This window comes from Primulina huaijiensis, unplaced genomic scaffold (genome assembly GCF_012295235.1).
Source record: "Primulina huaijiensis isolate GDHJ02 unplaced genomic scaffold, ASM1229523v2 scaffold37281, whole genome shotgun sequence".
NCBI lineage: Eukaryota > Viridiplantae > Streptophyta > Magnoliopsida > Lamiales > Gesneriaceae > Primulina > Primulina huaijiensis.
Genome location: NW_027358705.1, coordinates 333,306 through 348,059, shown reverse-complemented (window position 1 = coordinate 348,059; position 14,754 = coordinate 333,306). Strand labels below are relative to the sequence as shown.

At 35.6% G+C, this 14,754-nt stretch overlaps 4 protein-coding genes across 6 annotated transcripts in view; 1 reads left to right on the top strand and 3 right to left on the bottom strand.

Moving 5' to 3' along the window:
• Window positions 1-472, bottom strand: part of LOC140968587 (NAC domain-containing protein 1-like) — a 7,548-nt gene extending 7,076 nt beyond the window's left edge. The window contains exon 1 of the mRNA XM_073429605.1: window positions 429-472. Within this exon, the coding sequence (XP_073285706.1) occupies window positions 429-472 (44 nt within the window). The remainder of the gene's footprint in view (window positions 1-428) is intronic.
• Window positions 290-2,855, bottom strand: LOC140968570 (uncharacterized). Its single transcript, XM_073429583.1, has 5 exons — window positions 2,553-2,855; window positions 2,394-2,460; window positions 2,109-2,157; window positions 812-856; window positions 290-560 (listed from the first exon to the last, which is right to left on the bottom strand). Exons 1-5 carry the CDS (start codon window positions 2,787-2,789, stop codon window positions 494-496), a joined length of 465 nt encoding a protein of 154 aa, XP_073285684.1. The 5' UTR covers window positions 2,790-2,855; the 3' UTR covers window positions 290-493.
• Window positions 2,856-3,539: 684 nt separating this feature from the next.
• Window positions 3,540-9,597, bottom strand: LOC140968530 (ASI1-immunoprecipitated protein 3). The gene is made up of 8 exons (XM_073429527.1): window positions 9,143-9,597; window positions 8,169-8,231; window positions 6,785-7,480; window positions 6,500-6,634; window positions 6,167-6,250; window positions 5,080-5,139; window positions 4,823-4,909; window positions 3,540-4,028 (listed from the first exon to the last, which is right to left on the bottom strand). Exons 1-8 carry the CDS (start codon window positions 9,479-9,481, stop codon window positions 3,780-3,782), a joined length of 1,713 nt encoding a protein of 570 aa, XP_073285628.1. The 5' UTR covers window positions 9,482-9,597; the 3' UTR covers window positions 3,540-3,779.
• Window positions 9,598-10,846: 1,249 nt separating this feature from the next.
• LOC140968461 (uncharacterized) lies at window positions 10,847-14,254 on the top strand. 3 transcript variants are annotated; one of them, XM_073429414.1, is made up of 7 exons: window positions 10,847-11,028; window positions 11,343-11,396; window positions 12,033-12,585; window positions 12,673-13,391; window positions 13,472-13,540; window positions 13,630-13,828; window positions 13,953-14,254. In XM_073429414.1, exons 2-7 carry the CDS (start codon window positions 11,394-11,396, stop codon window positions 14,021-14,023), a joined length of 1,614 nt encoding a protein of 537 aa, XP_073285515.1. In that variant the 5' UTR covers window positions 10,847-11,028; window positions 11,343-11,393; the 3' UTR covers window positions 14,024-14,254. The 3 variants fall into 3 exon arrangements, with proteins under 3 accessions (XP_073285515.1, XP_073285513.1, XP_073285514.1); XM_073429412.1 differs by having other exon boundaries at window positions 10,848-11,028; window positions 11,309-11,396; XM_073429413.1 differs by lacking the exon at window positions 10,847-11,028 and adding an exon at window positions 11,079-11,145 and having other exon boundaries at window positions 11,309-11,396.
• Window positions 14,255-14,754: the final 500 nt, after the last annotated feature.

Here is a 14,754-nt window from a genome sequence, read left to right as displayed (position 1 = left end):
TATATATAATATGACATCTGAACTTGGAGCACTGGTCTTTGCTGTATCGTGCTCTAATACTTTAAAAAATCTAAATCATCGCGTGGTTTCAAGAAATTTTTTCAGAATTGAAAATTTTTGATATGCATTTGTTTTAATTGTCTAATTTGTGTATATAAATTTTTATTATGGATATTATGTAATGCAAGAATAATTTAGGTTAATAGCATCGATCATATCGAGTTACCAGCTTCTATGAAGTGTTTATAAGAAACATTTAAAAAAATAAAATAAATCGTATTAACAAATATAAAATGATAAAAATAAAATAATTCTTTAAAGTTATTATGAATCGTCCGGAATTTCATGCAGAAATAAGTTGACGACTCAAGTGGAAAAAGACATGTCAAGGGAAGTTGGCATCAGATCACGCTCAGAACGAACAGCACCTTCGGGGTACAGGAAGAACAACTTCAGAGAACGAGTCGTACATCAGTAGTTCGCTTCCTGAGCATCAAGGGAAACGAATGTTTCTGTTCACGGCAGTCTCCAATGCGTCAACATGCCTTCGGACAATTTTTCTGAGATATTTTGTCAAGGGAGCAAACTAACATTCTATACGTCCCATCTCAAAAAAAAAAAAAAAAAAAAAAAAAAAAAAAAAAAAAAAAAAAAAAAAAAAAAAAAAAAAAAAAAAAAAAAAAAAAAAAAAAAAAAAAAAAAAAAAAAAAAAAAAAAAAAAAACCAAAATCAAGCAGGGAGGTTAGTGAAAAGCATGATGTTATGACTATTTTTAAGATCGTACAACAGAGTGAAAGTTGATCGTGGATACAGTTGCGCGGCAAGTGTGTCCATGCCCTTCATTTCTTCATTTAATCTGTACAAGAATATGTAACACAAGAAAAGTAGAAATGTCGTATGATACCAACAAAACTGCTCATTGCAAGAGAGGATAAAATGACAAAAAAAAAAAAAGAATAAAACTATCCACCATGGTTACTCAAAGCTTGCAGAAACACATATAGTAACATAATCATCATTGCACATTCCCGTTAGATGCAGGTCGGGTTCTCCCAACTAAGCGATTTTTCCATGTTCCATAAAAATATAGGAACAAAAATGACAGTTATAAGTTACCTTTCATCTGCAAGTTTTTACGACTGGCGTTTTATCTTAACATTGTCAAAGCGGCATATATTGCAACCTTCAATTCCTAAATTGGATACACTGGTATATTGCGGCCTGTAAATTTTGTTATCTGGACACGTTCAAGCGACATGGTAATAAATTTTTTCCTCCATACGTGGAGTTAGATGGTATACTGGTGTTGCAATTTATTCATGAATTTACATTTTCCTAGATAGTAACTGTTTTCTTCATATTGCGCATATTGATGTGTCATTAGCTTGGCACATTGTTCAAGTGTACCAAGATTGCTAGCCCTTCAAATGCAGTCAACTTATGAAATACTCATCTGATGACCCTTTACTTTCAGCATGGGTATAATCATTCATTCCTGCCAATACTCCACAGATTTGATTCAACCCAAAAACTGATGGAATAACAATCAATTTAAGACATACCAGTTCTAGACCTCATTTCAGAAGTCCATACCTCTCAAAGACATACTCAAACACCAGGGAAAGAGTGGCTTTGACTTTCACAATTTTGTACAACATGAAGAGCGAGGCAACACAAAACAATTTTACCATAAAAACCAAAAACATAAGAAAATTTGTCTGTAGACAAAAAGGTATTAAGTAATTGTAGGGTAGATTTTTCCTGACTTCATCCACCATAATTTCATCTTGTCATAGATACCGGAAAAAAATAAAAAGAAAAGAAAAAGTGAACAATTGCCAGTTTCTTAATTTTTGGGCATCTGCTGCCAACATAATAAGCAGGACTTATCATAGCACGTTTAATTATTTACAGCTTCTTCAGCAAAAAAAAAAAAAAAAATTCAAGCCAATATCGTGAACTAAATACTGGTTTACTGTTGTGTGTTGATATCAGAAAAATAGCTACACAATCAAGCATAACTCATTACAATAGCCAATATGAAATTGACGAGATAGACTCTTCTTTTCCGAATATCACAGATGTAAGGAGTTAAGCGCAACACTGACCTGAGGCAAGAATTTACGTAACGATTTCCTTTTGTGGATGCATCAAGCACTGCAAAAACAACATATCAAAATGAAAAGTCCTTTTGAAATCAATAATAAGCAGACAGCTAAACTATCAATTCAAAAGAAAATATTTTCTAATGATCGCTGACTAAAGAGAACTGAGCATCAACTATAGTGTAACAACGTGAGAAAATCATTCTTTAATCAAATTCCAAATAAGAGTCAGCTCGGGGTTTGAATCGCCATTGATGGGGTAAAAAAGAAATTACAAAAAATCATCACCAGTTTCTTGAACGCGTCCCGCAGCATCACTAAAACAGCTCATATGCTCCGCCGTGCTGCTCGTAGCCTAAAAATAACATTTTTCTTGTAAGAATGTAATCTAGTAAGAAATTGAATCAAAAGATGGGAATAAAATATAGTAGAGAATCATCAGCGAACCTGAGAAAGCGATAAGCGTAAAGAAGAGAAGAGACTGGAGAAGCTATCGGCGATCGCAGCGGAGTCTCTCTCCACCGCTTCTAGAGCTTTCAGAATCTCCTTCCTGCTAACAGACGGCGCCTTATCACCGGAATCGTCGTAGGTTGGATCGTCTTGGGCTGAATCATCCTCGTGCTGACGTGGCGTGCGCTTATCGGTTGAAGCCTCGCTGATATTGGTGGCGTTTGAGTCTGCCATCGATGTGAGGGGCCGGGATAGCAGTTCGGGTTAGTGTTTACCAATCTCGAATGTGGGCTTAAATTTTGAAGTAATTTAAAATTATTAGGTTTTTTTATTTTGACATAAAAAATAATTTTTTTTTAAAATAAAAAATTTATCTTATAAAATTGACTCGTGATTCCGTCTCACAAAAATTTTTGTTATTTAAAATAGGATACAATTATCACAAAATATAAAATGAAATAAAGTTCAAGTTTTTTAATAATTAAGTACGATCCACATAAAATTATTTGAACTTTATTTTTAATTAATTTTATCAAGCCACCTCGAAATTGAAGTTTAGAAACTTTATCTGTAAGTTTTAGGTTGCACTGAAAATCTGAGACGAGACAACTTGTTGGCCTAAGGGCATCAGCTTCCCTTTCTAGGGAGGAGGTCTCGTGTTTGAGACCGTTGTAAACACCCCATCCCTTGTTACCAAAAAAAATAAAACTTAAAGATGAGATTCTCATCTTGTGGATGCAAAAGTGACATGATTTTGGTCCACTGCCATTCTTCGAGATGATATTTAATTGTCATGCATAACTTTCACGCATGAAATTTTAAAACCATTTATTATGTGTTTAGTATGACGAATTCGGTTTGAAAAATAAAATTTGAAGTGGTTAATTTGTGACTCAGAATCAAGAACATGCAAATTTGTCTTGCCTTAGTTCGATTTTACCAAAAGTTATCCACAAATTTTTCACTTCAGAGTTGAGAATAGCATTCTCCTGTGAAATTCAAGGATTCATACCGCTGGCAGGGAAAGGCACTAGTATCAGATGCTTAAACCTATTCACTGTCGACTATCTGCTTTACAAAACATAAAAAAGGCGTACCTCATGACTTGCTGCCGCTGGACTGTAGTTCTTATTTACAAAAATGGCCTAAAAAAGCAGCATCTGCAATCATACTGGTACCAGAAGATAGAACTAACAAAAGTTCACGACACTAATTTTTCTCAGTTCAAGTTTTGTTGGACGATTGTTGGTTATCTAACACTGGTACATATGCTTCCGTAGCTTTCTTCAATACATCATTAGCTCCCCTCTCGGCTCCTCGTGGACTCACCAAATTCTTCTCAACATCTTCAAACTTGGCAGTAGCCAGTGGTGCAGCACCAACAGTTTTAGCAGAACTTGAACCTTCTATAGTCAGGCTAGAAACATCGTCCCTGGAAGCATACCAGGTGTTGCCACAAGCATTACACTCCAACTGGGAGCACGACACAAAAACATTATAGATTAGAACATGCTTCAATTTACAACATTATAGGGGAGGATAAAACGACATAAATTTCAAGAAATAGTTCATCGATTAATAACTAAACAACTGCAGTTTAGGAAAAATGGAAATATGAAACATCGAAAAAGAGGTTTTGTTGCACAATCCTTTTTCTTGAAGTCCCGAGCCCACGTATCAACATACTTCATATATATCCACCCAAGTGGCACTTCCATAGCCATCATATTATAGGTATTAACCATCACTCTGTGACCAAATTTCGACTTCAAATATCATGATGTCAAATTTCAACAGATTGATTGTAAGTACTGATCTTATGAGTTGCTGTCCATATTCATTTTTTTCCCTCGAAATCTTGGAGTCTTCACTTTCCTCGGTGCTCCAGAAAAACTTCAATAGGCACGTTATGTTCTGTCTTGCAGTTTCTATAATTAATTCGTTAAACTTTAATAATCTAAATGAAATTAACAAATCTTCTCCTTGCATGCATCACCGTAATCAAGTAATTTTATAAACTTAAGTTCCAAACTGCCACTACACATTATCTGTCCGTGTAATTTATTTTATATGAACGTTACAGGGAATTCATTCATTTTTGAACGTTTCTTAAATATAGGGGTTGTTGGCGGTGACGTATACAAAACTTACAAAGAATGGAGTTATGATCCTACTGGGTAATTTAAGTTACTATATTAATTAAAATGAAACGAAATAATAGAAATCATCAGTTTAAATATTATGAAGTTATGGAAGTATTTTGAAACCTGATATCGGTCACCATGTCCAGTCTGAATAATCTCTCTCAACCCCACTTGTTTCTCCATGCATCTTTTGCAACGAGCATCTGTCATCTGGGCCCAACAATGAAAAGCTCATCAGAGGACAGTAGGAAACTAGGAATATTAAAGGAAAATTACAAAGGTTGAGTTATTGATTAAACAGAGTAGCTAGGATCAGTTCAGTATTTTATCACAAGAATAAGTGGTATCCACAAACGTCAGACAGGAACAGCCTAAATGACCTGCATACGGCCGGATTCCTCAGGCTCCCTGCTCGAAATCTCTTCAGAAGTTAAACCTTCCTGCAAACACAAAACATGAATTAGATAAAGAGCATCCCAGTTGGATCAAATTCACACATTGTGCCTTTCTTGGTCCATATTACAACCGAGGAGTCCAAACAGACATAACCCAATCCCTTAAAGCTCCTAACATGTCAGTTGATAGATCAACAACCAATAGAAAATCCTTCCCGAAACCACCTCAAAAAAAGGTTCCAAGAAATGCATCAGTAGAGAAAGGCCTTAGAAGTACAGCAATAGAAAAATGTTCACCTTCTCAGTAGATATCCCCACATCTTATGAATGTTTGAACAATCAATAATTCATGCCGTTAAGCCCCAGTAGAACAAGGCTTCTCTGAGTGGAGTGTACGAAAATAATTGAAAGAGAATAAGAATCATTGATCCACTAGAAATGGGGAAAAATAATCTGCTACAGAACATTTTTTTTTAAAAAGGTAACCTTGGATCTAGAAAGAACAGATTTGATGAAAAATATTGCCAATAACATCAACCCAAAAATGCATTGCCTACAGCAGACTGTCAATTCTGGAAAAAAATGGTTCTAAAAGCGCAAAGGATGGCGAAACGTCAAGCCAAGCATCAAGCGTTACAAGGCGTAAAATATTGTAATTAATTTCAACACAATTTTATTTATCCCGAGCCAAATGTCAAATAACATATAAAACAATGTAAGATATAATAAATAAATGCATAAATTATATATTAGAATTAATTAATTAGCTCAGTTTTCTTTTCAAGGGGAAGAATTTACAGTTATTTACAAAATATTTTAAAAAAATTATATTATAAAAAAGATTAAAAATTTTGTAATATTAATATTGAGACTAAAAAGCTCGTGCTTAATCCCCCTTAATCCCTACTTAATAAAATTTTTTTTATAACACTGTGAGAAGTAACAAAATTCACATTGAAGTCAAACTTCAAAATCATGTCCAATGAAATATCAAATAAAAGAATACAAACAGACTATAATACAAGAAAGAAAATGTTAATAAAGACTATTCAAAGAAAGTTGAAGTCACTACCTTTAACTCATTAGGAGACATATTCAGTATCTGTGCAGAATCCAGCTCTCTTTTCAGAAGGCGTCGTGCTAATACAGCATTGCTCTATCAAGAATTAGAATTTGTTTGTTTGAGAAAACTAGAAGTCAATAATTGTATCTATATCATAACAAGAACTCAATATAAAGGAATATATGCTGGAAGGATGACATGAAAAGATCTAAAGCTTCTCTAACTTTCGATTGTGGTATCTGAAAACAAAGTAATGCATTCTACGAAGTGTTGCACTGAATATGCAACAGCTATATCAGAGATGCTTTTGCAAGGATCAACATAAACTCCATTAATGGCTACCTTAAGATTAAATGCTAGCTGTCGCATCTTTTGGTTATACTTCTGGAAATCAGTAGAAAGGGAGTCATGTGCGGCTTTCTCAAGATCAACTATGACATGGACAGCTGCATCTGGCCAGTCAAATGACTCATCTACCTATAAAATATGGATAGCAAAGAACAAATCAAGAAAGTTTTGTGAAGTGCACATTATCAATAGTTTTAACCAATCATGAACAAATTGAAAAAGAATTCCAAGAAATGTTTCAGATTTAAAGTTGAGGCTCCAAACCCAAAAATTGCAAACCTTATTTCTCACATCCGCATCACCCCCTTTTTCCCCATCATTCTGCTCACCATCCACTGAAGAGCATATGAACTGAACCGATTGCAGAAGCTTTTCCAACCATTTGTCTCGCTGTGTTTCACCAGTCAACAGCATAAAGTTTGAGAGAATAGTATTATATTCAGATGTACCAACACCAGTGCTTCCTGGAGTTTCTGGCTTAAGTAGCTGCGATTTACTAAGACATTCATTATCCCTTGAAACATCCAATGGTGTCATGTTCTTTTTCTTTATAAGTCGTTTACTCTTTATTTGATCTTCACGATCCACAACCATATCCTCAGGTTCAAGATCTGGAACATCGCCAAGCCGTTTAAGAGTCTTCTGAACAAGATCATCCAGCTCCTGTTGTTTATTGTCTTCATAATCTTTATCTGTCAGCTTAAAAAGCTTCCTCTGATCAGTATCATATACTTTTTGCACAATGAAACCTGGGTGTTGTTTGCGATGAGGAATCTGCTTATGTAGCGGAATGAAATGCACGACACACTTGTGCAAGACAGATTCTGCAGGTACTTCATCTCTGTGGAAACTATAAAACAGCTCCCTCGTATCACGTGATTCCCAATTTCCACCAGTTCTTTTTTCTGCCTCCTCTGGACGATAGAACCATTGCCCAGTTACCATCATGTCACCACTCCAAGTCTGAGTAATGTCCTGTACAAAAAAAGCAGTTCAACAACAATCACAACAAAGTCAGTAAACTCCATCATCATATTACATGACAAATAGACCATGAAATGTAGCATAAATCAGAACCAAATTATACAAAATCCATTTCTCCTTCCAAATAGTAGCATATCCCATATAAACAACCATCCAAGTTTCGCCATAAAAATCATCGCAAATCAACCAACAAATGATACCATGGAAATACCTAGGATTTTGACATTGCAAGTAGCAGACATACAAATCAGATAATCAGTTGCATCAAGTTGCTCTCGAGATCAAGAAATGAGTCAAATGACATTCAAAAAAGGGTTTAACTAAACTTGAATGTTTTAATTAACTTACAACGACCACCTGTTTTACAACTGAAGTTGACATCTGTGTTTCAATTAATCCATTCTAGTTGCATATCATATTTGTTGTAAAATTTTGTGACATGTAACTCACAACATAAATAAAAAATCAACTCAGAAGCTTGAGAACACGTTAAGTCGTTAACATGAGATATCTTCTTTACACAGGCACAATATCCATGAAGATTATCAAATGACTAAGTTTCATCTACACTAGATGGGCACCATTGACTTTAAGTTCTCAAAGCGGTAATTGTCTACAAAGAATTGTGCATTCATCAGATCACCTTGTATTTCAGAACTCGGACCTAAGAAAGAGCTACCTTGATTATGGCCACGTAAGGTTTTTGATCTTTTCTCTCAGGAGCTAACAGCACAGGATCCTCCTACAAATTAATCAAATCAGTGAGATAGTAGACGCAATTTACTGAAAAACAACTAATTATATGGGAATAAACAGAATTGTAATGTACATAAATGTTTTTAAGTCATCACAGTAAAAAATGAGCTAAAAAATAATAAGCTAATAATATTTTCAATAGCCAGATGAGGTATTAGACCTTTGAACAAAGAACATAGCATTAAACAACATTTCATCTAGGTAGATAACAATATTAGGGCCTGATATTTACTGTTGATAACAAGAGAAGATCCAACTATTTCATAAGGATCCCCAAGGTGTTTAAGTTTAAGGTCGTTTCACATAAGGCAAGTGCAGGTGTTTGACCCTGTAATTGACCACCTCTCACTCTAAAACTAAGTACACCAGCCTAAACAACGTCCATTCGGTTAAAATCAGCAATACACCATAAGTAGAGAGCCATAAAATCTTACACACACTACCAAAATGGAAAAATAAAGAGGCAAGAATGTCAAAGATGGCTTTCTTCTCTCCAATTTTTACAACATATCCAACTCCATGAAAATCATGCCCTTTTCTTTTTAATATGTTCAAAAGACAAATGGAAAGCGTAATACTCTTCCTTATCAATTTTCTTCTAGCCATAGAAATAGAGATGGGGGAGAAAAAAGTTTTTACACCTCCGCTACGATCTACATGAAAAAACTTCAAAGATACAGAATCAAAGGCTTAAAGGTTAAAACTTGACTATACAATATTTATACCTGTAAATCACAAGAATCACATGCTAATACTCCCCACCCCATCACATTAACTCACGACACCAAGAAACGATTTAAAAAAGGAAAGAAAACGACAGCTCACGTAAGGTCTTGGATCATGGATATTATCAACACAATGCAATATAAAAAACCTTAGCCAAACCAGATAACTCACGAGATGATATTGAAGACCATCGAGCTCAAATGACTCATAATGGTTCCTCCTTCCTCTCCCTTTCCCAGAAACCCTAACTATCTCGCCCATCGGCTGCGCCTCTGCATCCTCCTGCTCCTCATCTTCCGGCTCAGGCTCTTCTGTCGCCTCCTTTCTCTTCCTTTTCTCCTTCGATTTTACCTCTCTTTCGTTCTCCTCTTCCTCCTCGTCCGATAGGTTCACCTTTTTGCGCTTTCTTTGGTTTTGGTTTTCATCCGCCGGTGAGTCACGAAGCTGGAGCGGCTGCGCGTCGTCCTCTTCGTCGCTGGTCGGCACGCGTGCAAGACGGCGGTTGCGCATTTTTCTCCTCTCGCTGAGGTACGTGTCGTGGAAAGAAAAGAATCTGAGATTGACGCGCCAATGACAACAGCGGGTTGTTGTGAATTTATAGAGGCGGTGGATAAAGAACCGGCAATGATAACGAAATGAAATGGGTCAAGTTTTAGATTATCAACATTCTGCCATCGTAGCTCGAAATTTTTTATCAAAAAAATATCTATTTATATACTCTACTCGAATCAATTTTATGAAATATATTTTAATTTAACTTAATATATAAAAATAATTTTTTATATCAAAAATACTACTATAAATCAAACGGTGAAATGAACACTGAATCTCCAAATCACCGAATACTCTAGTTCCAACCAAGGTTTTACTTATTCCCTTTATTATAGCTATAAGTATTTCCGATTTTGTCATATATGTAAAAAGTTTTTTTTTTATTTTTGAATTTTCTCTCAAATTTGTTAAATTATTTTTATCTCAAAATGAGAATGAATGAATCGAAATCCTTCGAGATAGATGTCTAACTATAATTTTGCAATTTCAAATCCATTTTTCATTACGAAACAATCTCAAAAACTCAAATTCTTCGGGTCTGAGAGATAACCTTGTAAAACACATTACAATAAGAAATGTGCCTATAATCCCAACCCGAGAAGCATGTGAATTCTTGGGGACAAGAGCATATTTTGTGTTCGGCAATAACATGTGTTGTGTGAAGTGTAATTTAGTTGTTTGATTTGATTGATTTTTAATAAAGTTAATAATTTTTCGTTGCGAATACATTTCTTTAATCTTTACTAAATGTCTTAGGATAACTGAACGGTGGAGCAAGCAAATGGAAGCGGGCTGATCTGTATGTGCCGGCTTCCTTCAACTGAATTTGTAGGCAGAGAATTTTCATCGTCTACATTTTTCTGGAGGTTGAGAGTTGATCGGCCAGTGACGGCGCACTCGGTTAAAGGCTCAAGCAATGGAATTAACCAAGGAATTGTATTCCTTCCACTAATTCATTAGTTCGAGCTCATTTTGTATTACTTTTTAGCTTAAGTTCAAATTCAAGTTATAAACAATCATACAAAATAACATATGCACAAAATTGACTGAAATTTTTTGAATATTTTTTAGCTCAATTCAAAATTTTGAGTATTTAATTATATTATATAAAATAATTATAGCCTTTTTTTTCAAGCGTGGAAAACCTGTAGTAGGATTAATTATCATAATAATAATTAATAAATAAATAAATAAATATGTCAAAATCTTTTGTGAAAATTATATATATTTTATATTTTCGAGGTCCACTCAATGAAAAAATTTACTCAAAAAATTCAGGAGCAACTCGATACGTTCGAGCCACTTTCATACCGCAATTTAGCGAGTCGAACCGTCGCTTTCTGGAAGTACAGAGTGACCTTTCTGCACTTTTCTCTAAAAAACATAGTAATAATATTTAATTGTATTTTTAGTTAAGACAATAGCGGACACCTACAAACACATTCCATTCCTTCGTCGCAGGATCGCCGGAATCTTACATCGATTTCATCGGCTTAGTTGTAAAGGTATAAACTTTTTTAGACTAAGAATATAGCACCAGAGTGTTGAGTACTGCTTAGGGTTACGGATGAATTTCATTTTGATGAAATGCATCTGATTTTCAGACTTGTTCAGCATTCAATGTATGTGAATTTATGCTGGTGGATTGTGTTCATTTTTGTAATAATTTTAAGAATTTTATTCAGTGTTCAGTACTACTTGGTTGAAGAAGAGAAAAATCGATTCTTTTTTCAATCGATGAGAACTTTCTCGGATTTTCTGTTCATTTGTTTATTTATGTATCAGTTGCTTGGCGCATTAATTGGCACTATTGAAGCAGGGGAGTTGATCGAGTGAGCTGAGTTTCTTTCTTTCCAAGCTGAAGTGAAATATGGTACATCTCCATTAATGCTTTCAGCAAAAATATTGTTGTTTTAATTTTGCCGTGGTTTCGTTTATCTGGATTTTTTTTTTCTGCGATATAACTAGTTTAGTTTGGATTGCTGAACGTGTTAACAATGGCGTGGCTTAAAGTTTTTTTGAGTAATCGAACAATGTGGTCTGCATGTAGCTTTTTGCATTTGTTGGGTGTGCAAGTGTTAGTGTCCCATACACGTTATGTGGCAAGATTTTAAAATGAAGGAATTTCCTTTAATAAAATTAATTGGTGCTGATGTTAGTATTCGAATCTCTTGATGTCGATGAAGTGAATATTTTTTTAGAAATAAATAAAGATCCATTTGAATTTGTTTTCTTGTCCCTATATAAGATTGTATGGTAGTTTGTGCAATTTTAGATTTCCTTATTGCTTTACAATATTATGATTCATAGTTTGTTTCAAATTCATCTCCTCTGTATTCATGGCATTCATGGATGATCATATGGTTATCTGGTATTTAAAATCTTTATCAATCATTCATTCCAACCTGAGAAATGCCACTACGAACTGACTTATGTGTGATAATGGTTACTTTACCCTAAGTTTCATGTTGTTACTTTAAGTCTTGTGATTCTTATTTTGATTTTGCAGTCTTTTCCAAACAAAGGCATTTGGATGCCTATTAGATCTGGTTCTCAGGATAATGGAGAGGTGGCTGATGCTTCTACTAGAAATGAGCACAAGCGTGGTTATCAGTGGTTTGTTGGTTCACGTGAACAAGAGCTATTCTTCAACAAGAAGCAAGCAATAGAATCTGATAACAAAGGAACAAGTTCAGGAGCTACATTAATGAGTTATCCTTTATGGAGTGATAGTTCCAGTTCTCAGTCAGGAGGTCATGTTGGTGAGCACCTCGTCAACCCCATGACTGTTGAGAGTTCAAATCTTTCTCAAAAGAATGTCTTCTCTACTGTTTCCGCTGAGCCCCATTTGGAAAAAGGGGGTCATGATGATCAATTTGGAATTGACTCATCAGCTTGTTTTTCCATGTCTCAAACTGTGGAAGATCCTTTATGTCTGAATTCAGGAGTTAGAAAAGTGATGGTTAATGAAATAAGGATCTTGCAGAATTGCTTGCCTGAATTTGTTCAGAACTCTAACCCAGAAAAGAAAAGTGAAAAACTATGCACCATGTTTCAGAATGGTAATTTAATCTTGTACTTAAAATCTACTTATATCACTTCTATTTTAGTGGATTCTGCATTTAATGACGGATGAAATTTTATTTCAGTTGAACAGGCCTGCAGCAAGAGAGATGCTATGGTTAAGAATCAGTTCTTTAGTGGGATAGATGACAATAAGCTCTCTATTGGTCAAGCCTTCAACAGAAGGAATTATGATACTGGTTCAATTGCGGATCAGTATGAAAAACGTATTGGCAATTTCATGTCAATTGGTTCTACTTGCCAGGGGCAGGAGAATATCTATGCAATGGGCCCTTTCTACAATAAAGCCAATGAAACATTCAATATGTCTTCGAGTTCTACTTATAATAAGGGGGACACAGATTTTACATCACTAACATATGTTCATAGTCAGCAAGATGCTACCTTTATGCCACAAAGAACGGTCCCCAGCAAAGAAAATTCTATGATGCTATCATTGGGTGAGAATCATGAGAATGATGAACAAACTACTATGTCTTTTGGCTGCTTTCAGGATGATCCTGATGATAGTAACACCTCCAGCAGACTCACATGCAGCCGTGATATTCTGTTAAGTCAAATGTCTGCTCAATCTTCTGCAGCGATGGGACAGAGAAATTCTGTGGAGCAGATAACTGCAAATGTTACCTCAGTAGCTGCTTCAAGGACAGATGGCACACTCAAGAATTTAGAACCAAAGACAAAGAAAGGAACTTCAAACAACTTCCCTGCAAATGTTAAAAGCTTACTATCAACTGGCATACTTGATGGGATTCCGGTGAAGTATATATCGTGGTCAAGAGAGGTAAAATCATATATTATTTGGTTTTTTATTTCTTTTCGTGGCCTTTCTATTGACCTGAGCAATGTTATGGATGCATGCAGAAGAATCTTCGAGCTGTGGTAAAAGGGACGGGTTACTTGTGTAGCTGCCAGGATTGTAAGCTTTCGAAGGTAACAACTCTTATTCCGAAGATGGTTTCCTGACAATGTTGAGGCTAGAATTAACTCTTATGCTAAGTTTGCGTCCTTGCACTGTGCAGGCTATCAATGCTTATGAGTTTGAGCGCCATGCTGGTTGCAAAACCAAACACCCCAATAACCATATTTACTTTGAAAACGGGAAGACTATTTATGCAGTGGTTCAAGAACTGAGGAGTACCCCGCAGGAAGTGCTGTTTGAAGCGATTCAAAATGTGACCGGCTCCCCTATCAATCAGAAAAATTTCCATAATTGGAAAGGTGAGCCATTTCTTTGTTTATCCCTGGATCATCTAGGTTAGTCCTAACATCATCTCATTCAACTGAATCAACTCTTTATCTTCTTCACTAGGAAATTATGTTTTTCTTGATATTTTATTGCCAGCATCATATCAAGCTGCAACTCGGGAGCTTCAACGCATTTATGGGAGAGATGACACGACCATACCATCTTGATATGTCATATTTCCCGGATCTTCAAGGTTAGCTTATATCTGTTGTCTGGTAGCTGGTGGGTTTCAGAATAGGAATCACACATACATTTTAACGGGGAAACTAGTTTGGTTTTGCTAATTTGCAATTTCAGTGTGATACTTGGTCAAAAGATTTTTTTGTTTTTAGCTTTCTTTAACAAGCATCTTGTTTGTGTAGCGATGTCGGTTCAGTAAATAATTACGCATAAATTTAAAGGCTCTCTCTTCTTATAAGCTAATTCTTTGAGTTTGAACCCTTCTATTGATCTGCAAACCCGTTAAACAACATCCAAATCACAGCTAAAATGACAATTAAGAGGAACTAGATACCAAATCATGCTTCAAATGGACAATTTCTGATTGGTTCTATTTCATCACAACTTGGGTTTCTTCTCCTTCTCTACTCACTAAAGCCAGAGACTCGAGCTTGACTCTCGGCCCGTAGAGAACTGCAGCAGCCCCATAGGCAATCCAGGTAGTACCTCGAAGCCCGTACTCACTCACCATAAAACCAATGATCACAATTCCCAGCAGAAAATTGAAAACCCGAGATCATGAGAAGCCAAAACCAGCACATTGTTAGCCAGCCACGACACTGCAAAGAAGAGGAACACCACTTCATGGAAAGACGTTCTGAAGAAATTATGAAAAACAATGGTGCCCGACATCCCAACAGCAAATTCGACCCACCTTTTTGACTTACTTTTGCTGAAG